Below are 14,909 nucleotides of genomic sequence, written 5' to 3' on the forward strand. Positions count from 1 at the left end.
AAAGAAAGAAAGAAAGAAAGAAAGAAAGAAAGAAAGAAAGAAAGAAAGAAAGAAAGAAAAGAAAGAAACAAAAAAAGAAAGAAAGAAAGAGAAAGAAAGAATGAAAGAAACTGAAGCACAAAGAAGTATATTCCAATTCATACATCCGCTAAGTGGCAAAGCCAGGAGCTGAATCTAGGGAGCCTGACTCCAGAGTGTATTCTCTTAATCATCACTCAGGACACTTAATTAAATCAAAAAGGGAGGAAGGGAGGGGGAGAGAGAGAGAGAGAGAAAGAGAGAGAGGGAGGAAGGAAGGAAACGAAAAAGAACAAAGAGAAAGAAACAAAGAAAGAATAAAGAAAGAGAAAGAACAAAGACAGAGAGAGAGAGAGAGAATACTTTCCCTGAGACAACTAAACTAGAACTTTGCACCTAAAAACATGGTCACAAACCTCAGCAAGTTGTCTTTGTAACTCCGCTATCTTCTGTTCATATATCATTTTTCTGTCAGACACAATGGCCATTAAGTTAAATCGAATTTCACCTTCACTGTACCTAAAAAAAGTTAAAGTTTATAATGTAATTAACAATTGTTAACACTATTATAATTAAGATAATCTATTGTGACTACCCCATGGTTCTTTAGGATAAACACAAATCTATCAATTGGCTAACAGTGAAAATTGACATTTAAAAAAAGCTTTCACATATGAAAGGCTACAACTGCAGGAAAAAAACTAGCTCAATTTAATCACAAATATTTTTAAATCTTCTAAAATAAAATTATACCACTAAACATGTGAAATAAAAAAATATTTTGTTTTCCTACTTTTATAAGAAACATGGCAACCATCATTTACTTCAGATCTCAGAAAAAAATAACTAAGACCTCACAGTTGTTGGATTAATTATACTGGCATTATGATGGTAATTAACTATATACTTTTTTCCAAGTCATGATGTAGTTATTTTTAGTTAATATATTTTTATATTTCACTTATACTTTACATTTTATTTTAAATTATAAAATATTTGTATAATATTTTATTAATATAATATGGTTATATCCTGTTGCAAAATTTCTGAATGCTGTTTTATTTTCACTACTCTGATACCAGGGTATCACAATGAGACATCTCATAGTATGTTTATTTATGGTAAAGACTGACATTAGAAGAATTACTGGTAAGATTATGGAAATAGTGCTTAATCAAGATGAGAATATATAGAAAATGTAAGCCTGTTTTTTCATTATTCACTTATAACAGTTTCTCATACATATTTCTATTCACTGAAAGAATATGGAGCAATATTAACTACAGTGCTTTGAACTATGTAAAAATGTTGTTTTTAAAACTCTGCTGTGGGGGCGCGTGGGTGGCTCAATCATTAAGCATCTGCCTTCGGCTCAGGTCATGATCCCAGGGTCCTGAGATTAAGCCCCCCATCGGGCTCCTTGCTCAGAGGGAAGCCTGCTTCTCCCTCTCCCACTCCCCCTGCTTGTGTTCCCTCTCTCGCTGTGTCTCTCTCTGTCAAACAAATAAATAAAATCTTTAAAAAAAAATAAAAAAATAAAAAAAATAAAATTCTGCTGTGGACAATTATCATATGATCTCGCTGGTATGTGGAATTTAAGAAACAAGACAGAGGATCATAGGGGAAGAGAGGACAAAATGAAACAAGATGAAACCAGAGAGGGAGACAAACCATAAGAGACTCTTAATCATAGGAAACAAACAGCGTTGCTGGAGGGGAGGGGGTGGAGGGATGGGGTAACTGGGATGGACAATGGGGAGGGTATGTGTTATAATGAGCACTGGGTATTATATAAGACTGATGAATCACAGACCTGTACTCCTGAAACAATTAACACATTATATGTTAAATGAATTTAAATTTAGAAAAATAAAAAAATAAAATAAAATAAAAATAAAATGGAACTTCCATTTCCTTATTTCTCTCACTAAGAAACACCAAATAAAAACACTAGACGTAATATATATTTTTTAAAAGAAAATGAAAGGATGAACGAAAATTCTGAAAGGTGGAGAGAAGGCAGACAAGCTAGGGAACCAGGACCCAAAAATGACACAGTGGTGAACTCCTTGAGTTATCTCATTTGCCTTCATATAGCCTAGACTTGGAATTAAAGAAGCCAGCAACTAAGAAACGCCAACAGGCACAGACAAAAAAAGCACCAACAAAAGTCTGCTCCTTCTTTCCAAATAGGAAAGGGGCGACTCATGAAACAGAAAACCTTTAGACAATTACCACTCTACCATAGGTAAACACAACTGAAAAAACACTGTGCCCTAACTCTACCCACCAGCAAAGACTGAGTAGGGAGATAGGACTTTCATCCCTGTGGGCAGTAATGACACCTATTTGCAGTGTCTAGAAGAGACTAAATGGGAAGCCAAGTGGGAAGTCACTACCATACGGTGGTAAAGAAGCCTCCCCCACTTCAGCGACAGTGAAGCCATGTAGTAAGGAGTAACAAGGCATTCCTACTCCTTCCAGCCAGGGTAGTATCAAGTGGACACCCTTTTGGGGGCCAGAACTCCCACCCCTGCCCAGCAATAATAGGGAACCTCTTCCCATCTCAGATGTCAATGGAAGCAGAGTGGGGAATCTGAACTTCTACTCTCACCTGGCAGTAATGAGGTAGCATCCTGATTTACCCAGCCAGAGCAGTGCTCATATAAACCAGCTTAACAGAAATTTTATTTAAAAAAATCCAGTGTCATATTATATAAAACCACAAATGTCCAGGTTTCAATCTATAATCATTTGTCATATTAAAAATGATGAAAATCTCAACTTGAATGAAAACACTAAATCAAAAGAAAGTAGGACTGGGGTGCCTGGGTGGCTCAGTTGTTAAGCGTCTGCCTTCGGCTCACGTCATGATCCCAGGGTCCTGGGATCGAGCCCCACATTGGGCTCCCTGCTCCGTGGGAAGCCTGCTTCTCCCTCTCCCACTCCCCCCACTTGTGTTCCCTCTCTCGTTGTGTCTCTCTCTGTCAAATAAATAAATAAAACCTTAAAAAAAAAGAAAGAAAGAAAGAAAAAAGAAAGCAGGACTGGCTATATTACTATGAGATAAACTAAATTTCAAAACAAAGAAAATTACTAGAGAAGGACATGACATAATGATAAAAAGATCAATCCACTAAGAAGAAATAGTGATAAATGTTTAGTTTATGCACCAAACAATAGACCTGCAACATATGTAAAGTAAAAACTGATTAAAACTGAAATTAGAAGTAGACAAATCCAAAACTGTCCCTATTTGCAAATGACATGATTATGGAGAAAATGCCAAGGAACTCACAAATAACTTCTAAAGCTGGTGCATGAGTGCAGCAAGGTTAAAGGATGCAAGAAAAAGAAAGAAAACAATCAACTGTGTTTCTACAGACTAACAATCAAATAAATCAAATATGAAAATACAGTATCATTCATAATCACTCAAAAGACTAATAAAATATGTGGGTATAAATCTGACAAAACATGTACAGGACCTGTATGCTAAAAAGTACAAAATGCTGATGAAAGAAATTAGAGAAGATCAAAGTAAATAGAGAGACATACCATGTTCATGGACAGGAAGACTCATCATAGTAAAGATGCCAATTCTCCCCAAATGGATATAAATGTTTGACACAATTCCTATCAAAATCCCAGCAAGAATTTTTGTGGATATAAAAGATTATACTAAAATTTATATGGGATTATTATACTAAAATTTATATGGGAAGACAGAGAAACTATAAAAGCTAAAACAATTTTGATGAAAAAGAATAAAGTTGTGGGTATCAGTTTATCTGATTTCAAGACTTACAATACAGCTACAGTAATCAAGACTGTGCAGGATTGGCAGAGAGCAGACAAACAGGTCAACAGAACAGAGTAGTGAACCCAGAAATAGACTCACACAAATACACCCAACTGTTTTTTTATAATTCTACCAAATTGCTAGAGGAAGGATAGCCTTTTCAACAAAGGGTGCTAGAGCAAACGGACATGCATAGGCAACAAAATGACCTTTGACTTAACTTCACAATATGTACAAAAATTAACTCAAAATGGATCACAGACTTAAATGCGAAATGTTAAAATATAAACTTTTTAGGAAAAAATACAAAATCTTTAGGATCTAGGACTAGACAAAGAATTCTTAGATTTGACAACAGAAAACAATTCATAGTGGAAAAGATTGATAAATTAGATTTCATTGGGATTAAGAGCTTTTGCTCTGTGAAAGACTGTATTGGGAGAATTAGGAGATAGGCTTCAGACTGGGAGATAGTATTTGCAGGCAACGTGTCTGATGAAGAACTAGTACTATCTAGAGTATGTAAGGAAACTCAAGGCTCAACAGTCAAAAAACAATCCACTTACAAAACAGGCAAAAGGCATGAAAAGATTTTCAACATAATTAGTCATCAGGGAAATGCAGATTAAAACAATAATGAAATATCACTACCCACCTACTAGAATGGCTAAAATAAAAAATTTTGACAAAACCAAATGCTAGCAAGGATGTGGAAAAACTGGATCGCTCATACATGCTAGTAGGAATGTAAAATGTACAGCCACTTTGGAAGAGTCTGGCAGTTTCTTAGAAAACTAAACATCCATTTACAACTCAGCAGTGGCACTCCTGGGCATTTATCCCAGAGAAATGAAAACTTATGTTCACACAAAAATGTGTACACAAATGTTTCTTGCTGCTTTATTCATCACAGCCAAAAACTAGAAGCAATCCATATGTCCTTCAATGGGTAAATGGGCAAAAAAAAAAAAAAAGATCCTACCCATACCGTACACTAGCAACCATCATTAGAAATGAATGAAGCACTTATGTACTTAATGACCCGGATAAATCTACAGAAAATTATTCTGAGTGAAAGAAGCCAATCCAAAAAGGTTACATATTGTATGTTTCCATTTACACAACATTCTTTAACTGACAAAAATTATAAAACTAGGGATTACAGATGGGAGGGGAGAATGGCAACAGAGGAAGGAAGTGGTTGTGGCTCTAAAAGGGCAACATGAGGGAATCCTTGTGCTAATGAAATCATTCTGTACCTTGACTGTATCGATGGCAACATCCTGGCTGTTGATAATGTACTCTAGTTCGATAAGATGTTACCAGTGCTGGGTAAAGGGTACACGGGATCTCTCTGTATTATCTTTATAACTGAATGTGAATATATAATTATCTCAAAATAAGAGTTTTAATTTAATAAAAAAGATGCTTAAAAACAACTCTACAAAACAACTATATAAAATATCTAATGGAGATCTGCATGTTTAACTTTAGAGGACGTATTACTATGTAGAATTTAAATATTTCTGAAATAGATTTCCTGAACATATTAATCCAATCAAAAGTAGATGTTCAACAAGCACTGCTAAAATAATAATAAAATAAAAGTTGAAAAAAATGTTTAAAAACCAGAATACTATGCCAGTGAGAATAGCTGAGCATTTACTTTTGTATCCTTTTTTCTATGACTGGCCTCACTGCGCTGATCCAGTCATCTTGATTGCATGCACCTAGAAAGAAACATCAAAGCAATTAAATCAAATAAAATCAACATTAAAATTATTTCAAAAGTTAGTCTCAAATATCGTTTTATAAACATTTTGGGAAATTCAGGATGGTAAAAATCCTTTCAGCATAACAATGTTAAGCTTCAATTCTTAGTTTCGGAGTAAAGGTAAGGCAAAAAGCATTAGTGTAATTTGCATTACCACATTATTGTGTCACTTAGTAGGTATTGAACAAATGTCTGGGAAAGTAACTAATTAGGGAGTGATCCCATTACAATCCACAACTTTGTGAAATAAGAATAACTACCATTTTACAGTAATAAAACTGAGGGGTAAGAAAAATCAGCGCAAGTCAGTAGCAAATAAGGATTCAATCCTTACCCGTCTGACTCCCTACAATCATAACTATAAAATAAAAAACTAAAACTACATATAATGCAAAACCAATTTTACCCAGTTGTTTTAATCCTCTTTTTCACCATAATTTTTAACATAGCCACCAGCTGTATAGCAAAACTGGCTGTTCTACTTTATCTTTTACGTCCTTTGTGTTTGATGGTTCTAACGAATATAGAATAAGTGACCAGATAGAAGCCAACAGAGAAAATGCAGAGATCAGCTCAACCATCAAACTACAAAAAACTTCAAGAGAATTTAAAGAACATTCTATTAATTTTTTGTGACATAGAAAAATAAATATTTTTAAACATAGAGGTAACACGTAAATCTGCATTAGACAAATTATTGGTTCTATGCAGGGGACATGGTCAAAAAGTACAAACAAAATGAACCAATGTTCATTTTTTAATCTAAAAAAAACTATAAAGTTTTATGAACAGCAGATAACATTAGGTTCAATAAAAACAGGTTTCGTTGGACTTAAAAATGAACCTAATTTTTGAAAAAAGGAAACTTAATGAGGTAAAAATAAGGAGTTAAAATTCTTTGTGGGTCTATGATTTTAGTACTATATCAGAACCACCAATTATATCCTCAACCTTGCTAACCATTTATCATTTTTGCTTAAGGTTAGAGATGGGTGGGATTGGGACAAATCTACCCTTTGGCCCAAAGGACAGCATATTAATCCACTATTTAAACAGAAACCTCAAAGAAAAACACTTCTTGGAGATTGTTAAACACTGAATTAAAGTGATTCTGAATGATCCAATTCTAAGTGAAAATATTTTAATGCAAGATGGCTACCCCTTATCAGTAGGTTAAAAATGACAAGAATAACTTACATTCACTATAAAAATTAGCTTTTTAAAGTTAACTGGAAAATAAAAATAAATAAATTATGTAATCTATGGGTTAAAGAAATTTTCTTAGAAGAAAATTAAAGATCCCAGTTGAACCATAGTAGTTAACATGTCCTTCCTATGTTATTTGACCTCATAAAGTAATGAAAAGCTTAAGACTTTTCATGACATTATACCTCATAGTCACCTTCCCCTTCAAAAACCTAAGCAGCATTGTGGCAAAAACAAAGGAGAATACCCAATCTTTTTTCCTTGTCAAAAGTGAAATAGCAGGAACAGGAACCAGATTACCTAAATCAATCGGTCCTTCTCTTAATCCATCTAATTCATACAATCTTCCATTTACAGGAACATAACTGACAAAGTGAAAAGCATCTTCTTCTTTTGCTGATGTCTTTGCATCAAATTCAAACATTTGCTGTCTACAGTGAAGAAAAAAAAATAGTGAGAGACAAACAAGCAAAACAGAAAGTGTTTATTAAACAAAAAGTCTCTTTACCTGGCAAAACTGTTGTGTACTTGTCGAATCACATCTGAATTGCTCAGTGCCAAACCTTTCATCTAAAATAATTGTTAAAGTAGCCTATTAAAAAGAGAACTATCACAAATAGGGCATTTTAGGAATAATAAGATTATACTCACAGCTGCATCAAAACTTTGTGAAAATTCCTTAAACTCTGATAATGTCTCTCCCAAATGGACATCTTGATGGGTACAGTTCAATAACACACTTACTATGGCTTGGGTAGCACAAGCATTGTTAATTACCTATAAAACATAAAAGCAAAAATATTATCAATTTATTTTTTTAAAAAAGCAGCTTTTAACTGATGACAATGCCCTCCAAAATATGAATAATGTTAACAGTTTTCAAAATGTATTTCATATAGTCTTAACATAAACATAATAAACGTGCTTAATTCCATCCTAATGTATTTTCAGGAATTTGCTGCAATTCTGGAGTTGAGGATTCTAGGAAACCAAATAAATTAAATAAACTCATAACATCAGTGAAACCAATCCAGTTAGGGTAATAAGACCAATCTTTCCTGATCTAAACACAGCTGATTAAATCAAGAGAACTTGTCCCCCCTCCTATTCACACTTCTTCCTAAATTCACTTCTGCCTATCCAAATTTAACCCATATTTCGGTATTCAGCACAAGCTCCAACTCACCTAGGTGGCTTTTAGAGAAATTATCCAACAACTGCTATTAGTTTCTACCTTCAAGTTCCTAAAAAGGATATATACTGTCCACACATTTTTTCACCTCAGTCAGATAGTCTTTACACTGCTGTCATCTAGTTGTTAACTATTTATTTAACAAATTATGTGGACCTTACATTTTAGAGTGAAAAAACATTTAGATAGCACTTACTATGTGCCAGTTACTTTTCTAGGCACCTCACATGTATTAATTCTTTTAATTCTCTCAACAACCTATGAAGGAGTAATATTATTATCCCCATTTTACATTCATGGAAGCTAAGGCACAAAGAGGTTAAGTAACTTGCCCCAATGGCACAGAGCTAAGCAACAGGCAGATAGTCTCGTTCTAGAATTTGTGCATTTAGCCACCATGTTAGGCTGGCTCTGTACATATATGTGGTCTAACAAGATTATAACCTACTGTGGACAAGGGCTTCTTCCATATTTCCTATAGCCCCTATATAGTCACACCTCAGATGAGCAGTGTGAATACCAGCAACGTTAATTATAAAGTTGAACTAAATTTGGTGAATGATTTTTAAAAATACAGTTTAGTCCTATTGCTCTATTTTGTTACTACATTATAATTAAATACTATTTTCTAATTAAAGTCTTTCCAAAATGCTAATTCACTTATGATTTTACAATTTAGCAAACTATTTATATCCTGCTGGATTTCAGAAGAAAAATTTTCAATTATCTTCTGTCTTTAATTCTTATATTCCTCTACTTATTGTGTTGCCAGAGGCTTCGGACGTCTTGTGAAATCCACTAGATCTTACATCGTTTGCTGCAGTATATTTGAAAAATTCCTTGATAACACTGCTTTCTCTACTAGGAAACATTCTCTTACACCCAGTTCTCAAATAAATATAATGATACCACCACACTTCTGATAGTCTTCTCTGATAACTATCTTGTACTCAAAACTATCTTATAATTGACAAATTAGAGAAAAGTAATAGGAAGTCTAGAATCCAATTAATATTGCTGATTTCTTTTAATATGTATTTTTCTCTGAATCACAGTTCTTTAGTAAATTTGGAGAAAAAATTTCAATGACTAAAGGAGACTTCATAAAGGTGGTTAACTAAAACTTTGTAACACTCAGTGCCCCCTTATCTTGGACCAAAATTATCTAGGATAAAATTATCTGGGAATGGGTTGGTAGGAGTTAAGTTAGATGAAGTTAAAATTTATACTCATTCACACGTTCTTTCAAATTCACACATTAAGGACACACTATGTACGCAGTGCCAGGCTAGATGCTGAGGCTATGGCAGAGAATACTCTCAAACATTCCTATGACCTAAGGACTTCAAATCTGTAATCCATCACTTTAGAAAACTTTTTTAAAGAATTAGAAAAAAAAAACGCCTTTCAAAGTCATCAAGTTATATACATTAAACATGCAGTTTTTGTATAATTAACTTCAATTTTTTTTTAAAAAAGACAAATATCCTGTCATTACTATTTCTCCTTCAATGTTAATAATGATTCATACTGTCCATGATTTATTACAACTTATTTTGTGTGTGTATGAAGAATAGCAATCATGGTGTGCATGAATATAAAAATACCTTTCCAGGTTTAGAAATGAGTTTAGCACCACCAAGTGGTTATGCTACATATAGCATAGAATTGCCAAAAGAAAAAAGACCTTAGGGGCGCCTGGGTGGCTCAGTCATTAAGCATCTGCCTTCGGCTCAGGTCATGATCCCAGGGTCCTGGGATCGAGCCCCGCATCGGGCTCCCTGCTCCGCGGGAAGCCTGCTTCTCCCTCTCCCACTCCCCCTGCTTGTGTTCCCTATCACTCTGTCTCTCTCTGTCAAATAAATAAATAAAATCTTAAAAAAAAGGAAAAGAAAAAAGACCTTAAAAAGGGTACCTCCATATAGTCATTCAAGTATTTACTAAGCACCTGCAGTGTGCCAGACATTGTGGTGTGTGGGATGCACAGTGAACGAGAGAGTTAGAGAGGTCTTTTATCTCACGAAACTCACATAAAAATCACCTTATAGACATCTATTTGGCAGAACTTTTTTAGTTCATGTCACAAAAATTCACTGTAGCATACATTATTTTGTAGTTCCCAACTTTTTAAATCTTTAATTTATCCTGAGTATTCTATTATATGCTCGGCTTGCAACACATTTTCAAAAAGGGTAGTAGAGTTTAACAGGAAAAGGTGGCTAGAGTAAGAGATCACAGATAGGGCTGGCCCAGGCCCTTAAGAATTTGGTTTGAATTCCTTTGAGAGAATATATTCTTTAGTTCATCCAGGCTCTTCACTCCCTATTTCTTACACACAACCAGATTCATGCATGCATGCATGTTGCCAACCTGATACTGCAGCCATTTGACTTATAACCTCTGGACTAGAGAATAACTTCTTTTCATAGTTTATATTAAAGAATATGGTGGGTGTTCAGAGGAATGCTCCTAAAGCAGTTTAAAGTACTGCATTATAAATTACAGTCAATTTTCACTGAGTTGTAGCTATAAAATAAAGTTTTCATTATTTATTTATACTCAAAGGAAAAAAAGGTTGAGAATGAAACTGTGGGTTCCTAAAGGGAAGGTGACTCTAAAATGGGGCGCCTGGGTGGCTCAGATGGTTAAGCGTCTGCCTTCGGCTCAGGTCATGATCCCAGGGTCCCGGGATCGAGTCCCGCATCAGGCTTCCTGCTAGGCGGGGAGCCTGCTTCTCCCTCTCCCTCTGCCTCTCTCTCTGATTCTCATGAATAAATAAATAAAATATTAAAAAAATAAAATAAAATAAACACAAAACAAAACAAAGTATACAATAAATGCCCTGCCTGTGAAAAATTTAGAAAAAAATCCATACATGAAAGAGATGAATAAAAAACCAAAATGATGAAGGAAGGAATCATCTTTAACTGAAGTATCAGAGGTTTCTCTATGAATGTAAAAAAAAAAAAATTAAGATTTATTTATTTATTTATATGACAGAGAAAGAGACAGCGAGAGAAGGAATACAAGCAGGGGGAGTGGGAGAGAGAGAAGCAGGCTTCCCGCTGAGCAGGGAGCCCGATGCGGGGCTCGATCCCAGGATCCTGAGATCATGACCTGAGCCGAAGGCAGATGCTCAATGACTGAGCCACCCAGGCGCCCCTATGAATGTAAAATTTTTAACAGAACTTTGAAAGTTTGACAGGACCTAGGGAATAGAGAAGGAAATTCATTCAGGGAAGCGAGAGGGTATGAACAAAGGAACAAATTTGCATGGTATGTTCAAGAGACAATGTGCATACTGGTTTGTATTAGTGTGGTTGTGGTCAGGGTATGGCATCATTTGCTACCTTGAAAATCACTGAGCAATTAGTAGTTTGCCCTAGGAGCAAAAGATTTTTAATAGGGAAATAACATAATAAAAATAGGTTTTTTTATTATGAAAGATTCAGTCTGACAATTTACAGGAAGGATTGAAGATGGCTGAAAACAGAAACAAGATCAGCTGGATTCTACCCTAACGCACATATGAAACAATAAAAGGTGATAGATTAATGGATATATGAAACCTCTATCACACAAATATGCAAGTCAGAATTCTAGGAGTCAGGAATACAACTATAAAAAAAAAAAAGTTGGGCGCCTGGGCAGCTCAGTTGTTTAAGCAAAGGCCGTCGGCTCAGGTCATGATCCTAGAGTCCCAGGATGGAGCCCAGCATTGGGCTCCCTGCTCAGCAGAGAGTCTGCTTCTCCCTCTGCCCCTCCCCTTGCTCATGCTCTCTCTCTCTCTCTCTCAAATAAATAAATAAAATCTTAAAAAAAAAAAAGGTTAAAAAGGATAAGGGAATACTAATAACCATATGAAACAATTTTGTAAATTTAAGCTAAAACAGAGAAATTTTTTTAAAATCTTATCAAAACCAAGTCAAGAAATAAGTGGTCTTTTAACTATTAAGTTGAACCAGTAGTTACATATATACTTACAAAGAAAATACCAGGCCCAGAATTGACTGTAAAGGCCCAGAATTGGCTGTACAGGCCAATTCTATCAAAATTTGAAGAAAAAGATCATCTAAATTTTATACAAATTCTTTGGAACAATTAAAAAAAGAGGAAGTTCCAATTCATTCCATGAAGCCAGCAAACCCCTAATACTAAACCTAATCAAAGCCATTATGAGAAAAGAAAATTAAGGCCCATTTCATTCATAAATACAAATGCAAAACACTAAACAAATAATAAATCTGACAGTATATAAACAGAGAATATATCATGATCAACTGGGCTTATACCAGATATGAAGGATGATATAATATTTAGAAAAATCATTAACATGACTGCACTAATCTATTAAAAGAGAGAAAATAAACATGATCATTACAATAAGTACAGAAAAAGCATTTGAAAAATTTTCATAATAAAGACACTCAACTAAATTAGTAACAGAATGCCCTTACTTGAAAAAGAATATTTTAAAAAATAAAAATAAAAACCTGAGTAAACATTATCCAAAACAAGAAAATGGTAAAAGCATTCCCTTTAATATCATGATGATTTTATTGAAGGTCTTAGCCAATAAGAAAAATAAATTAGAAGCATAAGGATTTGAAAGGAGGAAATAAGACTGTTATCATTTGATATAGTAATTTAGATAGAACCCTCTCAAAAAAAACAACAAATAAATATTAGAGATAATAGAAGAGTTGAGCAAGATAGCTAAATATTAAAACATAAAAGTGAATTGCATTTTTTTACCAGCATCGAACACCTAGAAAATTAATTGAAGAGAAGATAGGATTTATAATTATAACAGAAATATCAAGGAGTTAGGATAAATCTAACAAAAGAGGAAATGACCTCTACAGAGAAAATTATACATGTTAAAGATAATAAAGATCTAAATAGATACATACTATGTTCATGACTTAATATGAAGATATAAATTCTCCCCAAATTGATATATATAGTCAGTGCTATTCCAGTCAAAATTCCAACAGAATTTTTCATACAACTTGATGACTCTGAAATTTACATGAAGAGCATGGGGCCAAGAACAGAAGGATATTTCTGAAAAAGAGCAGGGAGGGGAGACATGACCTATTAGATATCAGACCTTATGAAGAAGTGAAAGGAATTAGGACAGTGATATTGGCACAGAGACAGACTAATGGGAATGTAACAGAGTACAGCCCAGAAACACACACACACACAGAACTCTGATCTACAACAGAGGCGTAATGTTAGATAAGTAGGGAAAACAACAGATGTTTAATAAATGAGGCTAGAAAAAAATGATGATCCATATGGAAAAAGATAAAACTGAACTCCTACTTCACTCACCAAAACCCAACTCCCGATGAATTATGGACATAGATGTCAAAAATTAAAATTTAAATACATAGGTAAATATCTTTTACAACTTCAGATAGATAACAATTTCTTAAATAAGATACAAAAAGCACTGGCTCTAAAATATAAAATTCTATTCATCAAAAGACACCCAGGTAAAACATTAAGGTGCCAACATGGAGCAGCAATATCAATACATAAACAACTCCTACAAATCAAAAAGAAAAGCACGATTCACCCCACAGAAAAATAAAAATAAACAGAAATTTCAGAGAAGAAACACATATGGCTACTTTCAAAATGATTAGTGTCCAGGCAGATGTAAACCAAGACCATAATGAAGTACCATTTTAGGACAAGCAGGCTGGCAAAAATTAAAAAGGCCTGACAATACCACATCAGAGCATGTGGCTACATAGTTACTCAGATATTGCTAATGGGAGTATACTTGGAGCATCTACTTCAGAAAACATTTTGATATACTTATGTATCACATGAAGTAGTCAATTCTACTTCTAGGTATACACCAGGAGAAATCTGCACATATACAATAGCAGACATGTAGAAAAATGTTTATGGCCACACAATTCATAGTAACTCAGATGTAAAACTCAAATGCCAACCTAGGAAAAGTAAGTAAATAAACCCAACATGTTCACGCAGTTGATATTACACAGCATGCAAAATAAAGTAACTACTATGATGAACAACTTATAGAAGAATCTTAATGATATATGAAATCAAAAAGTAAGTCCCCCCAGAAGTCCTGGGATCGAGCCCTGCATCAGGCTCCCTGCCTGGCTGGAGGCCTGCTTCTCCCTCTCCCACTCCCCTTACTTGTATTCCCTCTCTCGCTCTATCAAATAAATAAACAAAATCTTTAAAAAAAAAAAAAAGTCAGTCCCCCAAAATCACACAGAGGATGTGAGAGATGAAATGAAATGAATCACTTATGTCAAGGGGTTTTAAAATGGAGCCATGAGGGATGCCTGGGTGGCTCAGTTGGCTAAGCATCTGCCTTCAGCTCAGGTCATGATCCCAGGGTCCTGAGATTGAGTCCTGCATCAGGCTCCTTGTTTTATTAAATAAATAAAATAAAATAAAATAAAATGGAGCCAGGAGGCCAATAAGGAAATGGGCTTTATGCACATCCTCACAGGATAAAACCACGAACTTTGAATTGGGCGAAAGGGAATAAATTCCAAGGCCTCTGCCCATACACCTGCAACTTGCTACAGTAAGACTTTGCTTAGTGAAAGCCTTAGCAACCAATTATATTCAGTCAAGATTAGTTTTCTGTGAGCCAACACCAATACAAATTCTTTGTAAACAACACATACAAACATTCTTTTTGTCTTTTAAAACCCTTGATTTTCCGGGCACCTGGGTGGCTCGGTTGTTAAGCGTCTGCCTTCGGCTCAGGTCATGATCCCAGGGTCCTGGGATCGAGCCCCGTGTCGGGCTCCCTGCTCAGCGGGAAGCCTGCTTCTCCCTCTCCCACTCCCCCTACTTGTATTCCCTCTCTCGCTCTGTCTCTCTGTGTCAAATAAATAAATAAAATCTTTATA

At 34.8% G+C, this 14,909-nt stretch overlaps 1 protein-coding gene across 10 annotated transcripts in view; it reads right to left on the reverse strand.

The window, feature by feature from the left end:
- The window catches only part of UCHL5 (ubiquitin C-terminal hydrolase L5), an 81,168-nt gene that overhangs the window by 10,915 nt on the left and 55,344 nt on the right, over positions 1–14,909 (reverse strand). For 9 of the 10 annotated variants that reach the window (XM_035010151.1, XM_035010149.1, XM_035010148.1 and 6 more), the window contains 5 exons: positions 7,452–7,577; positions 7,309–7,370; positions 7,101–7,231; positions 5,487–5,550; positions 435–537 (listed from right to left, as the gene is read on the reverse strand). In XM_035010151.1, coding sequence (XP_034866042.1) covers positions 435–537; positions 5,487–5,550; positions 7,101–7,231; positions 7,309–7,370; positions 7,452–7,577 — 486 coding nt within the window. Of the gene's footprint in view, positions 1–434; positions 538–5,486; positions 5,551–7,100; positions 7,232–7,308; positions 7,371–7,451; positions 7,578–12,905; positions 13,010–14,909 lie in introns of those variants that run through there. The other variant, XM_035010154.1, reaches the window with a different exon arrangement.

The sequence above is a fragment of the Mirounga leonina genome, unplaced genomic scaffold (assembly GCF_011800145.1).
Source record: "Mirounga leonina isolate KUSES-001 unplaced genomic scaffold, KU_Mleo_1.0 Mir_154, whole genome shotgun sequence".
Taxonomy (NCBI): domain Eukaryota; kingdom Metazoa; phylum Chordata; class Mammalia; order Carnivora; family Phocidae; genus Mirounga; species Mirounga leonina.